This window comes from Protopterus annectens, chromosome 8.part0 (genome assembly GCF_019279795.1).
Source record: "Protopterus annectens isolate FY-2018-M chromosome 8.part0, PAN1.0, whole genome shotgun sequence".
In the NCBI taxonomy this organism is placed as follows: Eukaryota; Metazoa; Chordata; order Ceratodontiformes; family Protopteridae; genus Protopterus; species Protopterus annectens.
In genome coordinates, this window is record NC_056741.1 from 1,362,021,404 (window position 1) to 1,362,047,722 (window position 26,319).

Genomic DNA, 26,319 nt, shown 5'->3' on the forward strand with positions numbered 1-26,319 from the left:
CTTCCAAACTTCCACAGGAATACCATCTATTCCTGGGGACTGACTTGTGGATTGGTTATACTTCACCATTTTTAGCTCATCTTCTCCTGTCCTGAGCCTCATTTACTTCTAACCTTGGTATATTTAATTCTTCCATAAACATTTCCATTTATACCTTTTTATTAATTTCCATATTTCTGTGCTTTATACAAACTTTCATAGATTTTCCAAAATATTTCTAATACCGCTACAGGATCTCTTGTTATCTTCCTTGTTATAGGCTCCCTAAGCTTGGCGACAGCCCTTTCTACTTTCTGTTGCCTTAGTCATTGTGCTAAAAGTTTTTTTGTTGTTCCAGCGTTATCAAACACTGTTGCTTAACAGCAATCTTTCTAAACTTATACATATTATCAAGGTAATCACTTATTTCCTGTGTAGCATTCTGCTGTTGCACCTCTTCTTGCTCTCTGAGATTCCCCCATTCTGCAATATTTTAACATTTGTCTGCCTCTGTAAATAATTATTTTTATTTCTTAACCATATCTCCCTTTCTTTTATTTCCACCTACTCACTAGCTATATTTTCAGAAGAAATTTTTTGTTGTCTTTAAATGCTCCTGAATAAGGCAGATCTTTTGTACAGTTGTTTCTTGTCATATCCATTTGAGCCTATGTCACATATTGCAAAACATATTGTTTTATTGAAAGCCCTCAAACAAAAAACAAACACACCCTCTGTACTTCCCTAAAACCCATTAACTTAATACTAACACGCAAAACTGTATATATAGTCAGATATTGAAGTTTTACCCTCCTAATGGAAACAAGTATCCCAAACTGACAGCCACACTCACAGACTTGAGTTAACCTAAATGAAAAGTTATTCATCCTAAGACGTGTGGTACAGCTTTTATGTCTACTAAGTGCTGTCTGTTTTTTTTCCCTTATCTTTATAGCTCTCCAAGCTGAGAAAACATTTGAATACGTTCAGAAAACACAATCTCCTAGACATTTCTCTTTGGTCCTCATGTCTCCATGGAGGCAATATGATAGATACAGGGTTGTTACTAAGTATACATTATTTGCTAGAGAAAAGCTTTATAATGTTCATTTACTTGCTTTCTCTTAAAACCTGTTACTAGATGAAGCCAAGGGCCTTAGTTCAGTCATTCCTCTATGCAAGAACGAAGAAAAGTACATCAATTTTTTTTTGTCTTGCTCTTTTGACCAGACTTTTTCTGCATTTTTTTTTTACATTGCATTGTCTGCATTTCTTAAAAACTGAACAAGGAAAAAGAGAGAAGCAGGGAGAAGGAAAAATAAAACAGGAGCACCTGTTTACATTTGTATCTCCATTACTCTTGTAAATTACTAAGAAACCTTTATAGCATGCAAGGAAAATCATGCACTATAAAAAATATTGCTGTTAAGAAAAAAAATTGTTTTACGTACAGTTAACTTTCTCCCTCCTCTTTCCCTCTTCAATTTTTCTGAACATTAATGACATTAAGTAGGGCATGTGCTTTAGAGTCTCTTAGAGGTTTAACAGAGTCCAAAAAGTCCAATATTTCCAGATTTTCTTGTTCTGTCATGTTTCACAAATATAATTTCCTCTGTCATGTTTCACAAATATAATTTCCTCTAGGAAAATCAGAGTAAAATCAAACCGTGCTCCCTGGCTCTCCAAAGAGACTAGGTCCCTTATGAAACAAAGAGATCGTGCTTGGAAAACCTGGACTCTAAAGCTAAACAACCACTTTTTCTTCAAAAATACAGGCAACTGAGGAACCTTGCAAAAAAACATACAACTAATGACAAAAAGTTATACTATAGCTCTGCTCAGCTTAACAACAAATCCAATCCTCGAAAATTTTGGTCAACTCTCAACAACATTCTCTATCCTGGAAAGCCCTCTAATCCCTCCCCATAACCTAACTCTTCCACTCAGGAAACAGCTACCCTCCTGAATAAACAATTTATCTCTTCCATCCAAAATCTGGTAACATCTAAGCCAAACTCTACTTCGACACCCCTCCAAGTCCCACTAACAAAACTTTGTTTTCTTTTGAGCCAGTTCCCATTACTTACATCAAATCTCTACTACTCAAGCTAAAACCTTGCTCTCCTTCCACTGACAATCTATCTCCTACATTCCTCAAACTTGTTGCTGACTCAATTGCCTATCCTATATCCATACTAATTAATCAATCTGTTCTGGAATCAACTGTCCCCACCATTCGGAAATCTTTCTTCACTGTCCGTCTTCATAAAGGTGGAAACTCCACTGACCCCTCAAACTACCGACCCATTGCCATTCTGTCCCCCTCTCCAAGATATTAGAAAAATGTATTCACTCACAGCTTCTCAATCACCTCCTCACACACCACTTATGTACCCCTTCCCAACATGGATTTCGTCCTCACCACAGCACCACCACTGCCCTCCTCTACTTCACTCATATCATTACATAGGCCCTAGACAATAATAAACCCATTTCCTGTCTCTTCCTAGATCTCTCCAAAGCCTTTGATACTGTCTCTCATCCTCTACTACTATCCAAACTCGCAAATCTCCACCTATCCCCCTCCGCACTTGCCTGGTTTAATAGTTACCTATCTGGCAGGGAACAATCTGTCAAATGGCTCTCATCCTCCTCACATTTCCTTCCCATCTCCACTGGTGTTCCCCAAGGCTCCATGTTCGGACCCTTTTTGTTTAACATCTTCACCAATGATTTTTACACTTCATGCAAAGAATCCTCCCATATTCAGTATGCCGACGACTCCACACTTATGTCCATCTCAAATAACATTCATGAACTACACTCCCTGACCCAACAGGCCCTACTATCCACTGAGCTATGGCTCTCTCACAACCTATTGATCCTAAATCCCAAAAAGACCAAACTCCTACTTTTCCTTCCCCGTTCTCTTTCTCATCACAAAACCTCCTTTTTTGTTATATCTTCTAACAATACAACTATCTAACCTGACACATACACAAAACTCCTAGGGGTCATTATCGATGACGAACTAAAGTTCAACCTACACATACTCCAATGTGTAAAAAAAACAAACCAGAAACTAGGTCTGCTATATGGGAACAAAAAATTCCTAACCCCTGAATCTAGACTTACCCTGGGCCAGGCGCTCCTCCCTCTTATACACCGCCCCAGTTCTTACCAGTATCCAGGCCTCCACTCTAAACAAACTCCAACAGACTTACCGTAAAATAGCCAGATTAATTTCTAACTCCCCTTACAACTCACACCACTGCATTTCTTTAAACTCTCTTCAATGGCTTGAACTTCCCCAATTTCTGCTATCTTATCAATTTCATATGCTACACTCTATTCTTTATAAACCCTCCTTCTGTCCATCTCTATCTTCCTTAGTCTCCATCTACATCCCATCCCGGACCCTCTGTACTTCTAACCAACAATTACTTGATATCTACCACTCAAAAAGGTCAGTAGGCAAACTACTCTACAAACACTCCCTTGCCCATGCTTGGAACAAACTTCCCCTTGACTTGCTTTCAATCTCCCACACCTCACACTTTAAAAATTAACTAAAAGCTTATTTTCTCAATTCCAGAACCTGCCCTTGCCATGACCCTAGCTAGTCTTCCTTCCCTTTATGTACCCTCAAAAGGACCACACTTAGTACCTCATTACACCTCTCTCTCTCCAATGTGTCTACTATGCATTTGCATAGTTTTATACAAACAAAAATGTTTTATTGTTGACCTTTTGAACTATATCAATGTAAAATTGTTACTTAGCTTCTTTTTAATGCAACTTTAACTTTATGCATGTAACCCAACATATGTGAATCTTTTTGCTATAACTGCTATTCTATCAATATTGTTTAAAATTGTACTTGTTTAAAATGTACTACTGGAGTTTTTCTCCTCGGGTCTCCACTGAAAATGGGCCACAAGCCCAGTTGGACAAACCCGGTTAACAAATGTCAATAAATAAATAAAAAATAAATATATATAATTATTGCTTTGTAATCCCCCTAAGTTACTGGTTTTATTGATGTTCATCTCTATCTCCCAAATCCTGTCTCTGCTTCATTTCCATTGTATTCTTGATTCTTCTAGTCAACTCATTGTGCTTTTCCTTCTGTCAAGCATTTTCCATTGAAATATTGGAAAAGGTTTCACTGGCACAGTCTCTCTGTCTCTCTTTGGTCTTTATTACCAGAAGGCCAAGGTGCAGAATCTCCTTCTGTTTCACAGATTACATTTTGTTGGACAAACGTTTGTACAGTAAAACCCCGATTATACGTCGCTCGTTAACCGTCAGTCATAACTGACAGGGCCAAAAAAAAAAATTTGTGCATGCCAGCATCTTCTATGTATGTGTGTACTGTACTTTAGTGCATTGGAACAACTCTCCCTTGTTCTAGTGCGTAGTGTTCTTCTCCAGCCCCATTTTGAAGTATACAGTACAGGTACCTTCAGCTTTTCTCCTTTGTTATAATTAATGTACAGTACACACTATACATTGTTATGTCTGATGCATGTGAACGTAAGCATGTGGTGTTGGGATTGTCACAGAAAATTGAAATTATTAAATGTTTACAAAACGGCAAAAGTGCTTCAACTATTGCTTCAATTTATGGAGTAGTAAGAACAACAGTGAACGATATGAAAACGTGATGGCGACAAAATTGAAAAATGTGTCAAAAATTAAAAGCATTGACAGTAATGGTAAAAATAGCAAAACAATGAAACATGCTAAAAATGAAGAATTGGATATTGTGATGTATCAATGATTTGTTCAAAAATGAAGAGAAGGAGTTCCACTATCGGGACCTGTAATAATTGCAAAAGCTATTGAGATGAATAAAAAACTTGATGGGGATCATTTATTCAAAGCAAGCACTGGATGGTCAGAAAAAAAGTTCCACCATGGTATTCGGCAATTTGACATTGTGGGCGGCAATTTGACATTGTGGGCGAAAAGCTAAGTTCAGATACTACAATGATTGCTGATTACTGTGAGAAACTACACAAGGAAATGGGTAACTGAGGTCTGGTTAAAGACCAAGTTTATAACTAAGATGAGGCTGGCTTTAATTGGCAAGGACTTCTTCAAAAGGCTTTGACCTCGATGTCTGAAAAATCGGCACCTGGATTTAGACTGCAGAAAGATCGCATCACTGTAATGGTGGGTGGTAACGCAAGCAGTAGCCATAAATTTCCATTGGTTGTCATAGGAAAATCAGAAAAGCCTAGGTCATTTAAAAACATAAACCTAAATGCCATACCTGTTAAGTACTATGCACAGAAAGATGCATGGATAAGCCAAGAAATGTTTAAAGACTGGTTCCTTAAAATATTTGTACCAGGTGTAAAATCGCACGTAATTGTTGGATTTACCAGAAGAAGCAATGCTACTGATGGACAGTGTGCCTACTTATCCCATATGTGATTTGAAGAGCGATGATGGCAAAATGACGTATCACTTTCTGCTGGCTAATACAACACCAGTCATCCAGCCAGTGGATCAAGCCATAATTGAGAATTTGAAATGCCATTGTAGGAGAGATTTTATTCAAAAACCTATTTTTGGATGATGAATCCAGGAGTAAAAGATTTCTGGAAAAAGTACACCATTAAAGATGCACTTTTAATGTTGCTGAAGCCTGGAATGAACTACCAGTTAAAACTTTATAAGGAGCCTGGAATAAGTTATGGCCTGTATCCGATTCAGCAGAAAGTGAACCAAATTCTGATTCTGTTACAAATGAGACTTAAATGTTGAATCTGTGTTCAGAAGTTCCAGGTTGTGAAATCATTCATTGGGGGAAGTGAACAATTGTTTGCAAATTGTCAAAATGAGACGCTGGTTGTGAAATCCTGGACGATAATGAACTAATTCAAAATGTAGCTGGGCTGGACTCTGAATCCGAAGAAGAGGAAGTTGCTAGCAACAGAACATCAAAAATAATCACAGTGAAGCTGAAATGATGCTATTGAAGTGTATACAAGAAGCAGCAAATGCCACACAAGTATTACTCTTATGCAAAATCTGAAGCATTGCTTCTAAAAAAGCATGTGTAGTAATGAAACAGCCAAAAAAAAAACGTTTTTTAAAAAAATAAAAAATACAGTGTATAATAAATGTGTAGTATATACTGTACAAATATTGTTTGTTTCTTTTAAATCTACAGTACGGTATCATTTTTAAAGTAGTTGTTCTATTGTCCGTCTTTTCTGTTATCCATCATGGCCTCGGTCCAGAACCTTGACGGGTAATCAAGGTTTTACTGCATTTCCTCATTGGCATGTACTGCATCAAAAAATGATTTTGTCCCTCTATGAAAGAATATTTTGAAGATGGCTGGGTACAGTATCTAACGCTTGCATCTCGACATTTCCTGAATAGTGGAATAAATGTACTCCTCTTCTGCCTGGTGTACAGTAAGTAATCATTCTCCACAAGCACTCTGTCTTCCACTTTTAGTACTTTGTCCTTCTGCCATAGTTTTGTCAGAATCAACTCCTTCTGCTGGCAGGATTGCATCTTTATTATCAAAGGTCTAGGTTGCTTTCTCATAACCAGGTTGGAGCATGCACACAATGTCCCCTTTCAATTAACAATGGTCTAGGTTGCTTTCTCATAGCCAGGTTGGAGCATGCACACAATGTCCCCTTTCAATTAACAACTCCTGTGGAATACCAATATAGTTGCTTATTTTTGCTTTCATAAAACTAATACAGTCTGTTCCTTCTAGCTTCTCTGGTACAGAAGAAAATCTCAGATTTTCCCTATGTGCTCTGTCCTCTTATTCTGTTATTTTTTTAAACATCTCTTCTTGAGCAGTCTCATAGTTAGCCAGCCTTTTCTTCATTTTGACCTCTGATTTTTCCACTTTTATCACCTAATCTTAATATCTGTTTAAAGCTTCTTCCATTTTTCCATTTTCCAGCCTTTTGTTACCTGAGTTGGTATACTCCATCAGTGCTTCATTTATTTTAATTAGGTCTGTGTGCAGTTATCTTATACTTTCCTCTAGGTTACTAGAAGCCATGGCTGGAGCTTACACTGTTTTTTGCTGAACAACTGCAGTATTCTTCCTAGTCAGTGTTTTTCTTTTCTTCACCTTTTGTAGCTGATTTTCTTTCAGGTCCTTTGTCTTTCTTTTTTCCTGGCATCCAGGCAGTGGACTTACTATCCACTGGATTTGTCTGCTGCTGAGTTTCTGTTTTCATACAAAAATGTTCCACTGAGTTGGTTACTCAAAATCATCCCTTAGAGGTCTCCCTGGCCTTTCTCATTAGGTACTAGCCAAGTAAATCTGAACAAACCGACTGAATAAGTAAGGACTAGTTCCTCTCCTTGTATGTAAACTGCAAAGATCCAACAAATGATATATAAAAGAATAAGGAATTGTTTAGTGCTTCTACTGAAACCTGGAAGTGAATATATATATATATATATATATATATATATATATATATATATATATATATATATATATATAGAGAGAGAGAGAGATCTAGGACGTTTGCTCGGCCGGGCATACTTACGTGAAAGTGCTTTTCACTGAAGAAGCACTTTCGCGTAAGTATGACTGCTGCCGAGGCTGTACTACGGTGTGGGTAAGGGAAATTTCCCTTTTCTCCACTGTAGTGCGGTCTCAGAGGGAGAATATTAAAGTGGGGGGGGGTGTGGGGGCAGAAATGTAAATGTAGTGTGTTTTTTTTTTTTTTTTTTTTTTTTGTGTCACTTTAATGAAAGCGCTTTTTCGATAAAAGCGCTTTCATTAAAGTGTGTTCGGGTTTTATGGATTTGGATGTTTGCTTAGTCGAGCAAACGTCCTAGATCCATATATATATATATATATATATATATATATATATATATATAATTATTATATACAATATATATATGTTATGTATGTATGTGTGTGTATATGTATGTGTGTGTGTATATATATATATATATATATATATATATATATAAATTAAAAATTTTCATCTTGATTTGTCTCTAAATTGATAATGTGTAACATGTAAATTTGTACCAGTCTTTCTTTTCTCCCCTGGCCTCTGCTGAAAATGGACATATATCCAGTCAACAAATGTAAAATAAATAAATAAATGTGTTTTCTTTACCTTTGCTCTTTTGGCTCATATCAGTGTTTGGAAAGTATCCATGTACCATCCCACTTACTCTTTTAACAAATGATAAAATAAACTGAAGAAGTCTTAGTGATAGAAAGCAACTTCATTATTGTTACCATTTAGCCAATTTGAGTAGTATGCTTATATTTAAGTGGTTTTGAAAGATGACCAGTAATAAAACTTATTAGTAATAATAGATGGGGATCTCTAAGCTGAACAGAAATGTACAGTGAAATGTAAATGTTAAAGGGTAATTCTTAAGTTGTGAAAGAGACCAGCAAACTAATTTTGAAAAATCTGTTTGTTCTTGAATGCTCATCATGCCTAATCCTAATTTGACTCTCAACTGACACATACATTCTTTAGTTTAGCAGCCTTAAACTGACTGGCAATGCAGTTTGATTTGCTTTAGCATTGTCTCCCCCAAGTATGTACATATCCAAATCTGAATCTTTCAGTTATTGGCACCGCATTCCCTCTTGTCCTCAATTTTTGGTGCTCTGTTAGGCAGCATATTACAGCTGATCTCCTTTTACAGTGTTTGTTCATATGTTGTCAGTCTCGTCAAAATTGTCCTGTGTAGTACGTATTCACGTAACTGTGTAGTATATTATTCATCCCTGTTTCTGTAAGTGAAAATTTTAAGCTCCTGGTAATAAATGTGTCTTTATAACTAGTATATCTCCAGATTCCTCCATGTTTTTGTCTGCCTTAGGTAGACTTTGTTTAGCCATGCACAAATCCCACTCTCCTTCCGAGATGGGTAAGCCAGAATCTGAGGCAGTCATTCCTATACCCCCAGACCAAACTTGATTGAAATTTGTTCTTTGTAGTACTTCTAACATAATTTTAATAAATCCCCCTTTTGGTGTGTTAATCAGGTTATTACTATTAAAATATCTTGCATTTCTGAGCTACATTTATTTAGCTGTATTGAAATGATTAGAACAGTTCATCCATTCATCACCTCATAACGTTAATTGTGTATTTTTTTCTTAAACTTTTTTTTTTTTTGCTGCTTGTACTGTCATCTGTCTGTCCAAGATTTCAGAATGCCTAGTTTTCTTCTACATGTTACCCATTTTAAGGAAAATGGCTAAACGTTTTCTTATGTAGATTCTAGAACACACACACACACACACACACACACACACACACACACACACATATATATATATATATATATATATATATACATACACACATGCACACACATACACACACACACACACACACACACACACACACACACACACTTTCTCCCATCTTTAAATGTGCTGTACACTTATTTTTACTTACCATCCTACTGAGGTGGTGTGTGTGCGTGTGCGCACACTCATACACACTTTTTAATTTGTTTTTGCCTTTCTGAATCTTCTTCTTAGAAGTTTAAAAAATAGAAAAAAAGAGTGATCGTAGTAAATATAAAAGGAAAGGCAGATTCAGCTCCCTGTTCTACAAAAGCACAATGAAGTTACTTACCTTAAAAAGTCAGTTTAACAAATATGTGGTAATTATAAATTAGAATGTAGATCTGCAGAACATAATAAATCTATATTGTTTCACAGTGAACTAACAAGGTTTCAAGATCTGAACTGCAAGCCAACAGTTTTAAACAGCTGTAGGTCACCAGAGTAAAATCCATCAAGTTTTTATGTATTTGAAAGCAATTGTAATACAGACTAATCTAAAGCTGCAGGCCTACTCAAAAATTCAAATAACTAATTAATTGTAAATTTGACAGACATAGCTTAATAACTAAAGCTTGTCATCAAACAGTGATAGGGTACTCTTCAGATAGATTATGTTTCTTCCAAGTGGCAGAACAAACAGCTTATGTTCTTTTGTTCCCAAGTATCATGCCCAGTTGTATGGCAAATAAATACCATGTCCCTTTCATGGAAGGAAAGATAACTTTATGCCTTTCTTTTTCTCTGCCTTCATCCAGATTGTGTAAGGCCTTCATGAAAGGCATTTTTCTCCTCAGACCCCCGATAAAGGACCCTTTTCCTCCCTGAGAGTTGTTATTGTGGTCCTTCAAGGTTTATCTCAGAACTCTTTGAACCAGCAGACAAATGTGATCTGAAGTATCTTTCTTGGAAATCGATCTTAGTAGTGGTTATTTCAGTGAAAATAATTTATGAGCTGCAGACCCTATCAGCGAAGCCTTCTTATATTATTTTTCAGAAAGACTGGGTGTCCCTGTGGACTTAACCCTTCCTTCGAAAGTTGGCATCTAAAAATAACGTCTACTAGTACATACAGTTACCGTTCTTCCCTAATTTTTACAAGTAAGGGGGAGTGCATGCTTCATCTCCTTGATGTGCACAGACGACTACGTTTTTATCTTCATATAACAAAACAGTTCGGGAAGTCTGATCAACTTTATTTTATCTTTTCCCCCAAATCACTTGAGTTGGGCAGTATCTAAAGTCACTCTAGCCAAGTGGATTACCGATTTACATTTCATTGATTTATTCTCAACAAAGACTAAATTTACCACAACCTCCTCAACCTCATTCTTCTCTTTCCATGGCTACTTCATTCTGCCTTTTGGTCCAGGACTTTCATTGATGACATTTGTGCTGCAGCTATTTAGTCAAAGACTCATACCTTTGTTATGCATTACAAATTAGACATCATTTCTAGAACCAGAGCTTCTTTTGGTTTGACAGTGCTCCAGCAGGTCCTTTCATGAGGACCTCCTGAGGGTTACGCAGCTGGGGACTATGGTCCCACTGGGGAGGAACAATGAAAAGGACGACCTCAAATTTATTAGTTATGTACTCACCATAACTTGACATCTGTATTGTCCATTTTCATTTTTCCTCAACTTCTCTTCCATCCTTCCTCCGTCCTTATCACTTCTGGAATTAGCTGTTTGACTGCGTTGGAATTACTCAATTCCTGGTTTGAGCCCTATCTTTCTTCTATCTGTCTTTTTCTGCTATAAAATGAGAGATTATGCAGCAAACTTGATCTGTAGTGTTGGTGATGGTATAGAGCATTATGGGTAGTGGGAGGAGCTTAAGAGCTGGATCCAAAGTTTAATGTATGTGGCCGAGTCGGATCCGAACCCATTGGTAAGGAATAATGAAAAGGACAACATTAGATCTTATGTTTCCAAATGGAAAATATTTGGTATATGGTATTGAAAGACAAAACAGGGCATTCCTACAATTCTATTTCTTTCTTGTGTGAGCTACTCAGCTCAAGTCTTGCATTTTCTTCCGTTAAAGCATGTCTGTCGGCATTTTCTGCATGTCTGCCATAAGCCCTGTCTGTTTGATTGGAGGTCAAATGGTTTTTGATAGGCATCCTTCATATAAGACTACAAAGTAGAGCTGTTTCTCCTCCTCCTTAGGACCTGAATTTTGTCTTGGAAAAATTGACACTATTGCGTTTTGAGCCTGCTTCCTCCTCATCTCTAAAATGCTATACTTGGAAGACTGTATTGCTTGTAGCTGTTATCAGCTAAGAGGGTTGCAGAACTGCAAGCTATTATGGATTCTCCACCTTTTCTTGTCATCCATAAAGACCGATAACCCTTAGAACCTACCTTCCTGTGCTTCTAAGGTAGTTAACAAACTCCATAAACTGGAGCATTAACCATCCTACCTTTTTCCTCTCTCCTCAGAACAAAGGGGAGAGAGTATTGCACTCCTTAGATGTCCACAGACAGCTCAAGTTACATTGATAAAAGTAAATCGATCAGAAAATCTGACCAACTTCTTGTTTCCTTTCAAGACAAAAAGCTAGGTCTTCCAGTATCCAACCAAACAGTTTCTAGATGGCTTTCCTCTGCTGTGCCCTTTTGTTATAACTTCCATGGGAAAAGCTCTCCAGTGATGTTAAAGCCCACTCCATAAGGGCTGTTGCCTCTTCTGGAACCTTTTTCGGTGGTCTGGATTCTAAATCTATTTTAGAAGCAGCAGTTTAAGTCTTCTGTTCACACTTTTACAAAACATTTTTTAAGACTAATGTTTTTCCAAGGCTTAGAGCTGGTTTTGTTGGATCCAAAATGCAGGGAATCTTAGACCCCAGTTCAACTTCTCAGTTTACCTCCCTCATTATTTCTCCAGCTTTGGGAATCTTCCCATCTGTTAGTAATATAACAGTGATCAAAGGAAGGAGACAGTACAGTTGTACAAGACCTTACTGTAACAGTATTACATCCCACCCAACTTAACCCCGATTTTTTTCCCCTGGCTGAGGAGGGCTGGTATCCCCCCCCTCTTCTTGTTGGCACGTACATATGTTAGTTTGTTGTATAACGTTTGCCTCTTCTTTTGCCTAAATTTCCATATTTCTGGTCTTGGGCAAGAAAGTCCTAATTCATACCTGTACATCCTTTATGTACTTCATAGCTCTCATACTTAGGGCATACATTGGATGTATGACTTGAAAGAAAGGTGCCCAGGTGTTGGCATGTTGGCCAGCTGTACGGCTATCCTTGGTAGGATTTCCCATCTGTTAGTAATACAGAAATGGTCATCAGTCGGATATGTACTGCTGTGGTAAGGTCAAACACAGTTGTACTTGTGCTCACTTGCGCTCTTATTTCTTATTTGTTGCAGGATTGCACTTTTTAGCTGTGGTAGTGAGATCATCTTCTAAGACTTTGGTATTTAATTGCTGAGCCATGTACTGCTCATGTTTACACTACCTTAAAGAACTTTTGGTGCCCTGTATTCTGGTATACCTATTCCTTTCTGCCAGTGAGGGGTTGCTGGTAATTTCCAAGCGTTGTATAGGCATTCTTTCACCAGCCTTTTGTCTACCCTTTGGAATTTAGTATCTTCTTGGCTTTGGGTGTACTGTTTGGAAGCGTGTTTCAGAAGGTCCCGGGAATACTAGATTATCACAAAACTGTTAATGTATGTATATATATATATATATATATATATATATATATATATATATATATATATATATTTTTTTTTTTTTTTTTTAATTAAAATAGCTCAGATTTTTTTAAAAACTTTACTGTTTTTTTAATCAGTTTTTTATTGTTTTAATCCAGGCAGCTGTGGCTGTTAATTGTTCTTTAGTTATTACAAATCCACTTATATTTAAACACTGCAGTAAGTAAATGTTTAAATCTGTGTGTTTGAAGGAGTGTTGGGGAAGGGGTAGCTGCAGAGAGACCTGGAAGCGTGAGCACCATTGACCATGCACTGTGAGGCTAACTATTTGTGAAGCTGTCACCAGGCCAGAGAGAGGAGCATTAACTTTTGGGATAACACAAGATTACATCATAACATTGCCAAAACAGGGAGAGATCCAATACAAGTATTTAAATGGGGGGGGGCATTGAAGGCAAAGAGCAACTATCAGACTTAAGAAGAAAGGTAAGCCAGTTAAAAAGAAGTATGAAGAAGGTAAGAAGTGAACATCCCAAGTGGTAAGGAGAGTCTTGATGGTGCTTGCCACAGGGATCAAAGAAGAGAAAGGAAGTTTTTCCAGATAAATTAGGAAAAGGGAAAAAAGGACACAGTTCCAGTGATTTATCAAGAATGGTTAAAGTATTGCAGAATAAGGGAAATCTCACAGAACAAAAGCAGCCACAAATACAGAGTGCTGAAGAGAAAATAAGGTAGTGTCTGGATAATACAGATGAGTTTAGAAAGATTGCCATTAGGCAACTTGTTATCTGATAGTAACTCCGGTGGACAAACTTTTAGTACAGTGACTTATGCAACAGAAAGTAGAAAAGGTTGTCGCCAAGGTTAAGGAGCCTATAACAAGAAAAATTACCAGAGATCCTGTAGAGGTATTAGAGATATTTGTGAACTTTTATGAAAATTTCTGTAAAGCAGAGAAGTATGGAAATAAAAAAAGAGCAACAAATGGAAATAGTCAAGGAAGACTTAATTATGCCAAGGTTAGAGGTAGATGAAGCTCAAGAACTAACAGTTAACATAGAAAGGGATGAGATAAAAATGGTGATGCATAATCTAGCTTCAGGAAAGGCTCTAGGAACACATGGTATTCCTGTAGAGGTTTGGAAGTTAGGAGGGAAGAAAGTGATAAAGATTTGGAAGATTTTATTTAACAGTATTTTTATAGGAGAGGAAGCACCAAAATCTTGGAAAAAAGCTGTTGTGCCTTTATTAACGAAAAATGGTAAACACACATTTCAGTTTTAAACCATTATTGTAAAGTGTTTTATGTGCATACTTACTAAAAAAATGACAAAGGTGTTTGCCAAAATTGATAGATATGGCTCATTGTGGTTTTATGGAGGAGAGGCATATATTTGACAACATTAATAGAACAAATAAACCCAACATGTTAGTCATAGGTGACTCCATTGTGAGACACACACATGTGCCTCTCTCCAGGCTAGATAAGGAGAAAGTCACGGTTAGTTGTCTGTCAGGATCCAGAATCTACCATATCACACACGCACTCATGTCTCTCAACAAGTAGTACTGTTATGACTCTGTCATAGTCCATGTTGGTGTGAATGACTTGAGACGTACCTCCCTGGACTATATGAAGAGAGACATGATTGAACTCGCTGAATGTGTGTCCCAGGCAGGTATGTCCCTAGCCGTAAGTAGCATTCTACCGTCACCTAGAATGATGCCAAACAGAAAATGATTGACTTTAACAATTGGCTTAGTTTCTGGTATCATTCCAGGGGGATCCAGTACCTGACCGCCTGGGAAGATATGATCAACAGACCACGATGCTTTGCCAGAGATGGCCTGCATCTGTCTTACCTGGGCTTCAGGATTCTGGCAAAGGCTCTTGCCTCCCCTATAGAGCCTTTTTTAGGAAAAGTGATGAGGTTAAAACTACCAACATAAAAATTTCAACAAAACAAAAATGAAAGGTCATGCTGCCAAATGCTAGGAGCCTAAACACGAAACTGCACTCATTGGTCACATAAACCTGGTTCAAAGCTGCAGAGAGCACCCCAGACTTACCTGGTTACTCATCCTATCATACATTCAGACCCCAAACTGTGGGTAGTAAAGCCAAAGGAGGTGGAGTTTCAATATATATTAATGACATAAACACCTCCAGGCTGTTCAAACAGTATGACGCACAGGAGACACTCCATGTGCAGTGAACTATTGACAAGACCCCTATACAAATTATAACAAGCTAGCTACCGGTCCCCAGATCTGACCCAAGATACCCAAACTGCTTATCTAGACCTCTTCGAATCTATCAAGATTCAACCCTTTAACCCTGATCTTGGGTGACTGTAACTACCCAAACATAGACTGGAAGAACTACTCTTGCCAGAACACAAATACCCAGAGATTCCTCGATCTTTGTAAATGCAAATGCTTTGGAACAGCTAGTTGATACCCCCACAAGAGGTGATAATATCTTGGACTTGGTATTAACCAACGTGAGTAGCCACTGCAGCATCCCTGCAGTATCATCCTCCCTTGTAAGATTGAACCATAAAGCGGTCACGTTTGAAGTCACCATCTCCCCTGACCCCCCTCTAGCTAGGTTCAGTCAAAAAAACATCTCCAAAGCTGATTACAGCCTCCTGAGGGATGGTATAAACAACTTCACAGCCCCCTCCCCTCTCTAGGAACTGGCACCAGTATCCAAAACTATACCAAATTACTATACGAACATTTATATAGATGCGTGGAATCAGGAATACCTGACAGGACTAAATCATCCCCCACAAGGAAGAGTAAACCTGTGTGGTGGACATCTGCAATAAATAAAGTCTATAACGGAAGAAAAAAAAACGCTGACCAGGACCACGAAGAAGCAGGTGCCCATTTGGAAGCAATCGCTCCTTAGCTTAAACAAGCAAATAAGAGCCCTAGTGAAATCCTCCAAACCAAACTTCAAGTCCAAATTGGCCACATCTACTAGAGACGATCATAAGGCCTTTACATATGTCCGTAATCTCAAAAGTAGCACCCAGATCTGTTAGAACTGATGGTCAAGGATACCACATATTCAAATGCCTTAGATATAGCAAACCTGCTGGCTGACAGATTCAGCGAAAATTGCTCCCCTCTGCCTCCCCCCATCAGTAAATCAGAACATTCCCAGTACCTGCCCCCTTCCCCTTATATCTAGGGATGAAGTCATCACTGCTGTCTTAAAGGCAAAAAATACAGCCTCCATGGGACCTGATAACATCCCAGGCTGCATCCTACATGATCTCGGGCAGGAACTTGCAGTACCATTAGGCACCCTATTCAACCAAAGCCTGAGTACCGGTTTTGTCCCAGCTGAGTGGAGGACAGCCACTGTCATCCCTTTACACAAAGGTGGAGCATCCACTGATCCAAGAAATTATAGACCCATAAACCTAACTAGCCTGATCTGCAAGGCCATGGAATGGATTATCATGGACCTCATAAACAAGGAGATTGGCAACCTCCAAACACTCAATCCCACACAGTTTGTTTGTCAAGCAGAGGTCATGTCTATTAAATTTGGTCGACTTTTTTGAGACAGTTACCAAAACCATGGATGAGGGGAAGACTGTGCACACTGCCTACCTTGACCTGGCCAAAGCCTTCAACACTATTCCCAACTCAAGCATAATAGATAAACTCTCTCAACTAGACATTGATCCGTATGTTACTAGATGGATAGCCAGCTGGCTCACTGATAGAACCCACCTAGTCAAAATAGGGGAAGCCACCTCAGTAGACCCGTATCGAGTGGCGTACCCCAGGGTTCAGTCTTGGGGCCTCTGTTATTTGGGATATACTTTTCTGAGGTACAGGCCAAAACCAGTAGTCTGTGGCTGGCCAAGTTTGCAGATGACTGCAAGTTGGGAGCTGTCATCAATTCCCTTAGTGACGTGGACATCATCCAAGAGGGTCTCACTCAAACAAATGACTGGTGCCAGCAATATGGCCTCAAGCTGAATACAAAAAAAATGCATCATCATCCCCTATGGGGAGAGAGATGTCCCCACAAATAATCACATTAATAATGTTCTAAGCAACGCAGTGTCGTGAGGAATTTGGGCACCCAGATTGATAGCAGCCTGACTTTTGACCACCATGTTGTTTCCATTGTACGGAAAGCTTTCTACATGGCCCACCTCATAAGTAAGGGTATCTCATCAGGGACAAGGAGGTCATAACATCCCTGTATTCTTCCCTTCTAAGGCCCATTATTGAGTACAGTGCCCCATTCGGCATGTACCTCGCAAAGCACATGCAGCAGCTGGAGAGACCATAGAGGTTCTGCACCAGTAGAATCCAGGGCCTCAAAAATCTACCATCCACAGATAGGCTAAAAACCCTATGCCTCTACTCTGTTTCATACAGACTTCTCAGAGGTGACCTCTGTTTGGCATGCAAGGCGATCTCAGACCCCGCCTTAATGGGACTGCTGCATATCCGCAAGTCAAGCTCCACTCGAGTAACCAGCACACGCGGCCTCAACCTGGTCTGTGACATCGATAGGACTTGCTGGCGGGACAGATTTGTGTCCCAGAGACTCCCCCATCTATGGAATAAACTCCCTCTGCACGTCAAGCAGAGTACCTTTTTACCCCTTTTTAAGCGCAATCTGGATAACTGGATGGGAAATAGAAAATACATCCCTGGGATTCCACCCATGTCCCTGCTGGACAGGGGCATCGAGTGCTGATTTGTCTATGCATGGGCTAAACTCTTGGCTAGGCTTATAAGGGCCTCAGGGCCAATAGCCTAGTAACGTCTATGATCCTATGATTGATGATCCAGAGGAAACCAGAATCTAAGATAATACCGCTATTGGGGGTAGGTCATGATTTAGGGAAAGCATTTGACAGAGTAAGCTAAGATATTATGAAAAGGGCAATGGAAGCATTTGCATTCCTTTGTACAATAATAAGGGTAATTAGGAGAATATATGAAGGATCGGGATGCAAGTGGGAGAGTTCCTCTCTAATAAGTTGTTTGAACAGAGGAACCAGGCAGGGGTGTCCTCTTTCCCCTTTATTTGCTTTATATTTAGAGTTATTGACAAAGAAAAATAAGGGAGTCAGAAATGCAAGGATATAATTTTGTATCTGATAAATCCAGAAAAAGTCGTTTCTGTGTTGTGAAGCATTTTCAGACAGTTTCAAGTCTTTTTGGGATGTAAAATTAATGAAGACAAAACAAACGTTACAGTTGTAAGTTAGGTGCCCACTCACAAATTGGTTCAGCAATACCCATATTTATGGGGACACAATAAGAGGAAATATTTAGGAATATGGATTAAAAAGGATTCTGTTATGGTAACTAAGGTTGTGTGGGAAGATACTAAACAAAAGATAACATACAAACTGAGAAACTGGAAGCTTTTGTTCATGGATATGGATAGTAAGATGCAAGCAGTGAAAATGTTTTCGTCTGTTTAGTTTTATGTACAGGTCAGGCATAATAGGTGTGGACAACAATTAATAAAGAGTTAAAGGAATTTATCTGGGGGGGGGGGGGCAAGAGTTAAGTAGGATAAGTTGATCCTACCAGTAGAACAACGTGGTTTAGGATTACCTGATTTGAATGGGTATTTTGGAGCTACACATTTAAGGCTCAAACAGTCACACACACACATATATGAATGAGAAGAGTAACTGGGAACATATGTTTTGGGAGTGTACTCAATTGGCATATTTTAAAAATTCCTTACAGAGTAGTCTGTAAGAAATATTTGGAGAATAGATGGCTGTAACTAAGGAAGTGATTCTTTTGAGCTGGGACACAAAACATCTGAATTGCCTATATTAAGTTTAATTCTTTTGGTTGCAGAAAAAGCTATTACTAGAAAATGGAAGTCAAAGTTTAAACCAACTGTATTTTTTGAAGTACTGAGTCTTATAAAAGAGAGAAAAGACCTAGAAGATGGATCTTTAAAAAAGGGACGGCACAAATCACATAGAAATAATGGAAATTTTTGGAACAATATATACAGAATAATTTTGAAAACGAAAAGGACTGAAGTTTATGGGAAGGCAGGAGTTCAGCAATTTTATGTAATGTTGGCCTGACAGTAGTTACAAAGAAAGAAAGAAGAGATAAGTGATGCATAATATATTAATTGATAATTAACATGTTTAAAGACACTGTGGAGTGGGAAAGGTATATTAAATGGGAGGATGAAAGCCTGTAAAAGAGCTCAGTAAATCATAGGCTTAGAAATGGCAGCTAAGGTCCAGTAATGTAAGATGCCTTGCTTCTAGGGACCAAGAACCCCAATACTGGCTACTAGGGTGGTGTCCATCAAGTCAGCACCAAGCAAGAGAAAGCTGAGAGAGTTCCATTCATTATACAAATGAACTGTCCAGCAAAGGCTGAGAAGGTTGTGATAAAAGCAAACATGATTTTGTGATGTATCCAGAGATGAATGAAGTAGAAAGAGAATCTTACCACTGTGCAGGTTACTGGTCAGACCACTTTTGCAGTGGTGTGTATAGTTGTGCTGACTTTTCAGGGTAAAGGGATGGAAAAAAGTATTCAGGAGGCTGCAAGAAGTACAGAGACAGGCTTGTTGAACTGGAACATGGAGGAGGTGCTAAAACGGTATGATTATATAAATAGGAAGTAGGCAGTATGGGAAAAGTCAGTTTGAAGAGGAACAACAGCAATAAGATGGGGCTCGGTTACCAGACCAAGCTACTAACTTTATTCTGGACAAAATGAAGAACTTCATGTAAAGGGTGGTAGACAAACTGAATATGATATCAGAGGAGTTAATTGAATGTAGGTTCACTAAAGATTTCATAAAGGAATAGTTGGTAAAGAGGATAAGAGGGCTATGGGAGTAGCAGTATAATGATTAGGTACATCAAAATGACAGATTGGATGGACCGATTTTTGCAGTCATGTATGTAATGTATAGGGTGGTCAGTGCTGTGTCAGAGTGTCGTGTGATAGAGGTTAGGCTGACCATACACTGCCAAAGTTTGAAGTGTCAGTAATGCCACAAAACATCATACTTTTTGAAGAAAAGAAAACAGCGACTGTAGAGTATACAAGATGTCCTTTGCATCATTCGTTTTTATTAAGGTGGTGTTATTTATGTATTGATATTTGGTGACTGGGAAAGTCGATTGGATCAGAAACCAAGTTTCAATGGAGGCCTGGGGAGAAAAGCTCAAAAAAATGTATACTATACAAATATATCAACATATTTGTTGACATTTTACAATGATTATACCATCAGAAAGTGTGACAGAAAAATCTAGTTTGTAATGTTCTATCTAAAGTTCAGATTATTTAGCGGCTAAATCAAATCATACAGTAGTGATACAGCCAAAATCATACAAAAAAATTAATATAAAGTAAAAATAGATCAAGAAGTTAGAATAGTGTATATAAGGAATTAAAGAAGGGAAAGTAGTATAGGTTATGATAAAATTAGCAGGTAGAACAAATTATATGAGTATACTAAGTGGGAGAAATATATTAGAGATGACTAGTTTTCATCGTGATAAATGATCTGTATTAAATTTATTGATGTGTCTTGCTGGTTTACCAGGTAATTTTATTTGACAGTGCAGCTTTGTAGTTGTTGTAGCAGTATAGGTCAGTAATGTAGTACAAAAGTGTGACAGTTTTTAGTTTTAAGCAACAAATAGTGATTTTAATGTAAATATGCAGATGTACATGTTTTAATTTTGTCGTTCTGTGATACGTTCAGCCAGATTCTTTGGCGGTATATTATTCCTTATTGATATTCAGATGTAAAATAAATTAAAATATAGATAAAAATTGTCTGTTTGTGTACTGATGGTTTGCATTTATACATATTGACCAAGATTTTCCTTCATAGTCTTCATTATTTTGATTTGAGTCACTACTGGACATGGCTATGTTTTAAGTTCATATGACTGCACTAGGCTAGTTGCCCTTTTGAGCCATTTTAATCTTAACCAGTTTCCCTTAAAGGTGAGAATCAAACCCTGTACTTTGTGTCTGAGGTAAGCACCTTAACCATTATGCCAGAACCCAACCATTAATAAATGTATTTATGCTGGTGTGTATTTCTGTTCATGTACACTTTAAATCATGGATTAGTGGCGAGTGCATGAAAATTTGTTTAGATGCTGCCATTGTCTTTACCATTTTACTAACTACTTGTTGTGTTTTTTTTTTTAATCATGTATTAATGGCGCGTGCATGAAAATTTGTTCATATGCTGCCATTGTCTTTACCATTATACTGTTTTTTTTTTTTTTATTACCTTTCCAGGTGTGAGTTGTTTGATCAGAATTTGAAGGCTGCACTTGAAGTAGCAGAAAAGGCTGGGACATTTGGGCCTGGGTCATAACACTTACGCCAGTATTTGACCTGGATGAACATGCTTTCTTCAGAACTATAAAAAAAAAACTACAACCTTGTTTCTTGACTCATTTCTGGAGATTAGATTTACCAAGTGAGTCATACACAGCTTGATGTGGTGCTGAAAAACTGGGCATTTAAATAGCCACAAGCTGTGTATATATGCCTTCAGCGAGGAACACTTCTCTATAAATGGTTATATCTGCTGTACATATTTTGTTGCTGTATCAGTTGTGACACCTGTGCAATATTTGTGATTTTCAAAACTGTGTAGCATTTTGTTGTAAATAAAGCTTTACTTTAAGTTTGGGAAAACACACATGAAGGCATATTTCTAATTCTCTGTCATTCCTAGCAGTAGATATCTGCCTTCAGTGTAATAATTTGGATATCCTAGCATTTGGCAGGGTAACTTGAGTGCTTCTTTGGAAATGGTGCTGCATCTAAGCTGGTCTTGATAGTGAGTGGGTTAGCCTGAGTAGCACCTTCAAGACATGAGTGTATTAACTCCTGTAGTGATTGTAGCTACCAGTTCATTTACTGGATTTTGAGGTTTAAACAACTTTGAAACCCTGTTTTCCATAGCCATACGGCATTGTGAACATTGACTTTAGGTGATTGTCACTGTTGATGCAACTCCCCAGCCCAGTGTGTAACAAATGATAAAAGGGCCTGATGGATGGAGAGTTAGATGGATTTTTACTGAAAAACGTAGATATTTTGTAAATTTCTAGAGTAAGCCAAAGCAAACAGTCTGTTCAGGCTGCAGAAGGCAGTATCAGGTGTGTGTAATCAGCATTCTGTTGTAGGATGAAGAGTAGGTAGAATAAGGTTTGACTATTTGTTTATCCTAATATCTGGTATTTAACTATTGGATAAAAGAAAAATAAAATCAAGAATAATAAGCAACTGTGGCTGATGTACAGTGGATATAAAAGGTTTACACACCCCTGTTAAAATGCCAGGTTTTTGTGATATAAAAAAGTGAGACCACAATAAATCATTTCAAAACTTTTCCCACCTTTAATGTGACCTATAACCTGTACACCTCAATTGAAAAACAAATCTGTTCAGGGAAAAAATATAAAAAATAAAACAACGTGCAATACACTGGTTGCATAAGTGTGCACACACTTAAACTAATACTTTGTTGTGTGTGCACACTCTTAAACTAATACTTTGTTGAAGCACCTTTTGATTTAATTACAACATTCAGTCTTCTTAGGTAGGAGTCTATCAACATGGCACATCTTGACTTGGCAATATTTGCCCACTCTTCTTTGCAAAAGCGCTCCAAACCTGTCAGATTGCGAGGGCATCTCTTGTGCACATCCCTCTTCAGGTCACCCCACAGATTTTTTATTGGATTTAGGTCTGGGCTCTTGCTGGGCCATTCTGAAACTTTCATTTTCTTCTGCTGAAGCCATTCTTTTGTTGATTTGGATGTACACTTGGGGTCATTGTCATGTTGAAAGGTGAAATTCCTCTTCATCTTCATCTTTCTAGCGGACACCTGAAGGTTTTGGGCCAAAAGTGACTGGTATTTGGAAATATTCATAATTCCCTCCACCTTGACTAAAGCCCCAGTTCCAGCTGAAGAAAAGCAACCCCCAAAGCATGATACTGCTACCACCATGCTTCACCATGGGGATGGTGTTCATTTGGTGATACAAAGTGTTGTTTTTCTGCCAAATGTACCCCATGGGGATGGTGTTCTTTTGGTGATACAAAAGTGTTTTTCTGCCAAATGTACCCCATGGGGATGGTGTTCATTTGGTGATACGAAGTGTTTTTATGCCAAATGTACCTTTTGGAATTGTGGCCAAAAAGTTCAACCTTGGTGTCATCAGACCATAACACATTTTCCCACATGCTTTTGGGAGACTCTGTTTATTGTTTTGCAAATTTTAGCTGGGCCTGGATGTTTTTCTGTGTAGGAAAAGGCTTCCATCTTGCAACCCTACCCCATAGTCCAGACATATGGAGAATACGGGAGATTGTTGTCACATGTAGTACACAACCAGTACTTGCCAGAAATTCCTGCAACTCCTTCAGTGTTGCTGTAGGTCTCTTGGCAGCCTCCCTGATCAGTTTTCATCTTGTCTTTTCATCAATTTTGGAGGGACGTCCAGTTCTTTGCAACGTCGCTGTTGTCCCATATTTTCTTCACTTTTTGATGACTGTCTTCACTGTGTTGCCTGGCATATCCAATGATGTGGAAATTTTTTGTACCCTTCTCCTGACTGATACCTTTCAACAATGAGATCCTTTTGATGCTTTGTAAGCTCTCTGCAAACCATGGGTTTTGCTGTAGCAGGCAACTGAGTAAATATCAGGAAAATCCTACTAAGACAGCTGAACTTTATTTGGGGTTAATCAGAGTCTCTTAATTGATGGCAGGTGTGTACCAAGAATACTGAATGCTGTAATTAAATCAAAAGGTACTTCAACAAAGTGTTAATTTTAAGGGTATGCACACACAACAAAGTATTAGTTTAAGGGTGTGTACACTTATGTAACCAATGTATTGTGCATTTTTTATTTTTTATATTTTTTCCCCTAACAGATTTGTTTGTTTTTCAATTGAATTGTACAGGTTATATGTAACATTAAAGGTGGGAAAAGTTTTGAAATGATTTATTGTGGTCTCATTTACTTATATCACAAAAACCTGGCATTTTAACAGGGATATGTAAACTTTTTATATCCACTGTATAAAATCAGAGCAGTGGAGCCCTGACCCTATGACTTAGAGGGATAAAACCTTGTATCCCAGACAACCTAGGTTAGCTTAGTGGCTTGGGCACCAGAAGGGAGAAGGCAGGGAGGGTGAGAGTGAGTGGCCAATGCTGAATTGTCTATCCTGTAGAGAGGTGAAGGTGGTATTATCAGCTACACTGCTGACCACAGAACCAGCTGTAAGGTTAATGTGGCTAAATGATATACTTGGCTCACAGAGGTTTACACCTGTGTGTTAAGCATATATGGAACTTCTTTATAGCTTCATAGGTGTGTGCTAGGCTAATGGCCGTGGAGCCTTTACAAGCCTAGCCCATAGAATTACCCTGGCATCGTGCCACCCAACCTTAGTTCCCAGTGCCTCAGTTTCTGCAAGGGAAAGTTCCTATTCGAGTAGATTCATATATTCTCCTAGTATGGTTACTATCTTTATTACACAGATGCTGTTTAAGGGACATATTATTTCTAAAAGAAACTGTTCTGCCTGCCAATATATTTGTTCCAGCTATGGATATATACATCCCACTAGAAAGTTCACCATAAATGCTAAATACTATGCAGACTGTCGTACGTCAAATCTAGTTTACTTTGCCTTTTGTCAGCAATGCCATGTTTTTTATGTAGGTAAAACAAATTGATTATTAAAAGACAGAATATTAGAACATAATAGAGACATTCGCAATCAAAAGTTGAGTAATGCCTGGTTCGGGTCAAGTGTTTGGAGGTTCCCAATGTCTTTGTTAATGAGTTCCATGATGATGCACTCCATAACCTTGCAGACCAGGCTAGTCAGGCTTCTGGGGCGATAGTTAACAGGGTTAGTTGTGGCCCCTCCTTTGTGAAGCGAAATTACCATTGCTGTGTGCCATTCTATGAGCACGTAGCCTGCGGAGAGGCTGAGGTTGAACAGTTTGTTTAGGTGGGGGGTTAGTTCGTTCTGCAGTTCGTGCAAGACGCAGCCTGGGATACCATCTGGCCCCATTGACGCTGTGCTTTTGGCTTTTGAAAGTGCTGTTTTCACCTGTGCGTCTGTGATTTCCGGGACACTACACTTTTCCGGTATTGTTGTGGGCCCTTTTGGGGGTGATGTTTGCACTGAATCTATCTGCCAGGATGTTGGCAATATCAGTAGGTTCAGTATATTTTGTGCTATTTTGCACTAGCTCAGAGCATATCTGCAAGTTGCCACTTAGATTCTTGACATAGCTAAAGAAGGCTTTTGTGGTTATCTTTCGAATCCTTGGCTATTTTTTTTTCGAAGTTAGCCTTGGATGATTTTATGAGGGACCTTAGTTTCTTACTGATACTGATCAGGGATGTCTTTCCTTCTTGGGATTTGCTTTTTTTCTGAACTAGTTTCCTCCTTCTGTTGTATAGCCTGTTTATGGCAGGGGTCCACCAGACTGGTTTCCTTCTCTTAGGGGAGTGAGTCTTGGTTTTGCTAGGGATGGCACGACCCATGCATCCTTTTAAGTGGTCATAGAGTGCATTTGTAAAGGTTTCTGCATCTTGGACACTTATCTTTTAGCGTGGGGGCTGTGAAACTTACCACCTCTGTCTTAAGTAAGGTGAAGTTTGATATAGAAAAGTTTTTCACTGTGGTTTCCTTTGATGGGGGTGGTGGTGTGATGTGGACATCCAGAGTGATTAGTTTATGGTCTGATCTAACCAGTGACTGATTGACCTCCAGTGCGGAATACCTGTCGCCCGTGTTGGTGATGACCAGGTCCAATATGTTTTCACCTCTGGTAGGGGAGTTTACCAGCTGATCCAGGGCATTTGAGTTGATAAATTCCTAGGCTTTCGAATACTGGCCAAGGCTCTTGCTGCTAAATGATGTCAGCTCTAACAGCGAGAAAATTAAAAATAAATAAATAAATAAATCGGAAATTAAGGAGTTCCACTCTGGGATTCATGGCACCCCTTCATTTGAACCTCAAAACTCAGTAAAAACTGAGTAATTCGGCATGGTTGGGAGGTATAGGAGATACCATTGTGCAGTAAGAGCAAATCTGGGTATTGCTGCGGAGATTCTTTACATAACTATAGCACACCTTGTGGTTGTCTTTACTATCTGCTGCAATTAGTTAGCTTTAGAGGATTTGATAAAGGATCTCATCTTTTTGTTGAGGCTGAGAAGGGAGTTTTTCCAGTATTGGGATTTCACCTTATTCCACATCAGTTTCCTCCTTGTGTTG

At 38.5% G+C, this 26,319-nt stretch overlaps 1 protein-coding gene across 1 annotated transcript in view; it reads left to right on the forward strand.

Moving 5' to 3' along the window:
• The window catches only part of TRAPPC4 (trafficking protein particle complex subunit 4), a 112,573-nt gene extending 90,872 nt beyond the window's left edge, over nucleotides 1-21,701 (forward strand). Inside the window, exon 5 of the mRNA XM_044080941.1 lies at nucleotides 21,293-21,701. Coding sequence (XP_043936876.1) covers nucleotides 21,293-21,371 — 79 coding nt within the window. The 3' untranslated portion in view covers nucleotides 21,372-21,701. The remainder of the gene's footprint in view (nucleotides 1-21,292) is intronic.
• Nucleotides 21,702-26,319: the final 4,618 nt, after the last annotated feature.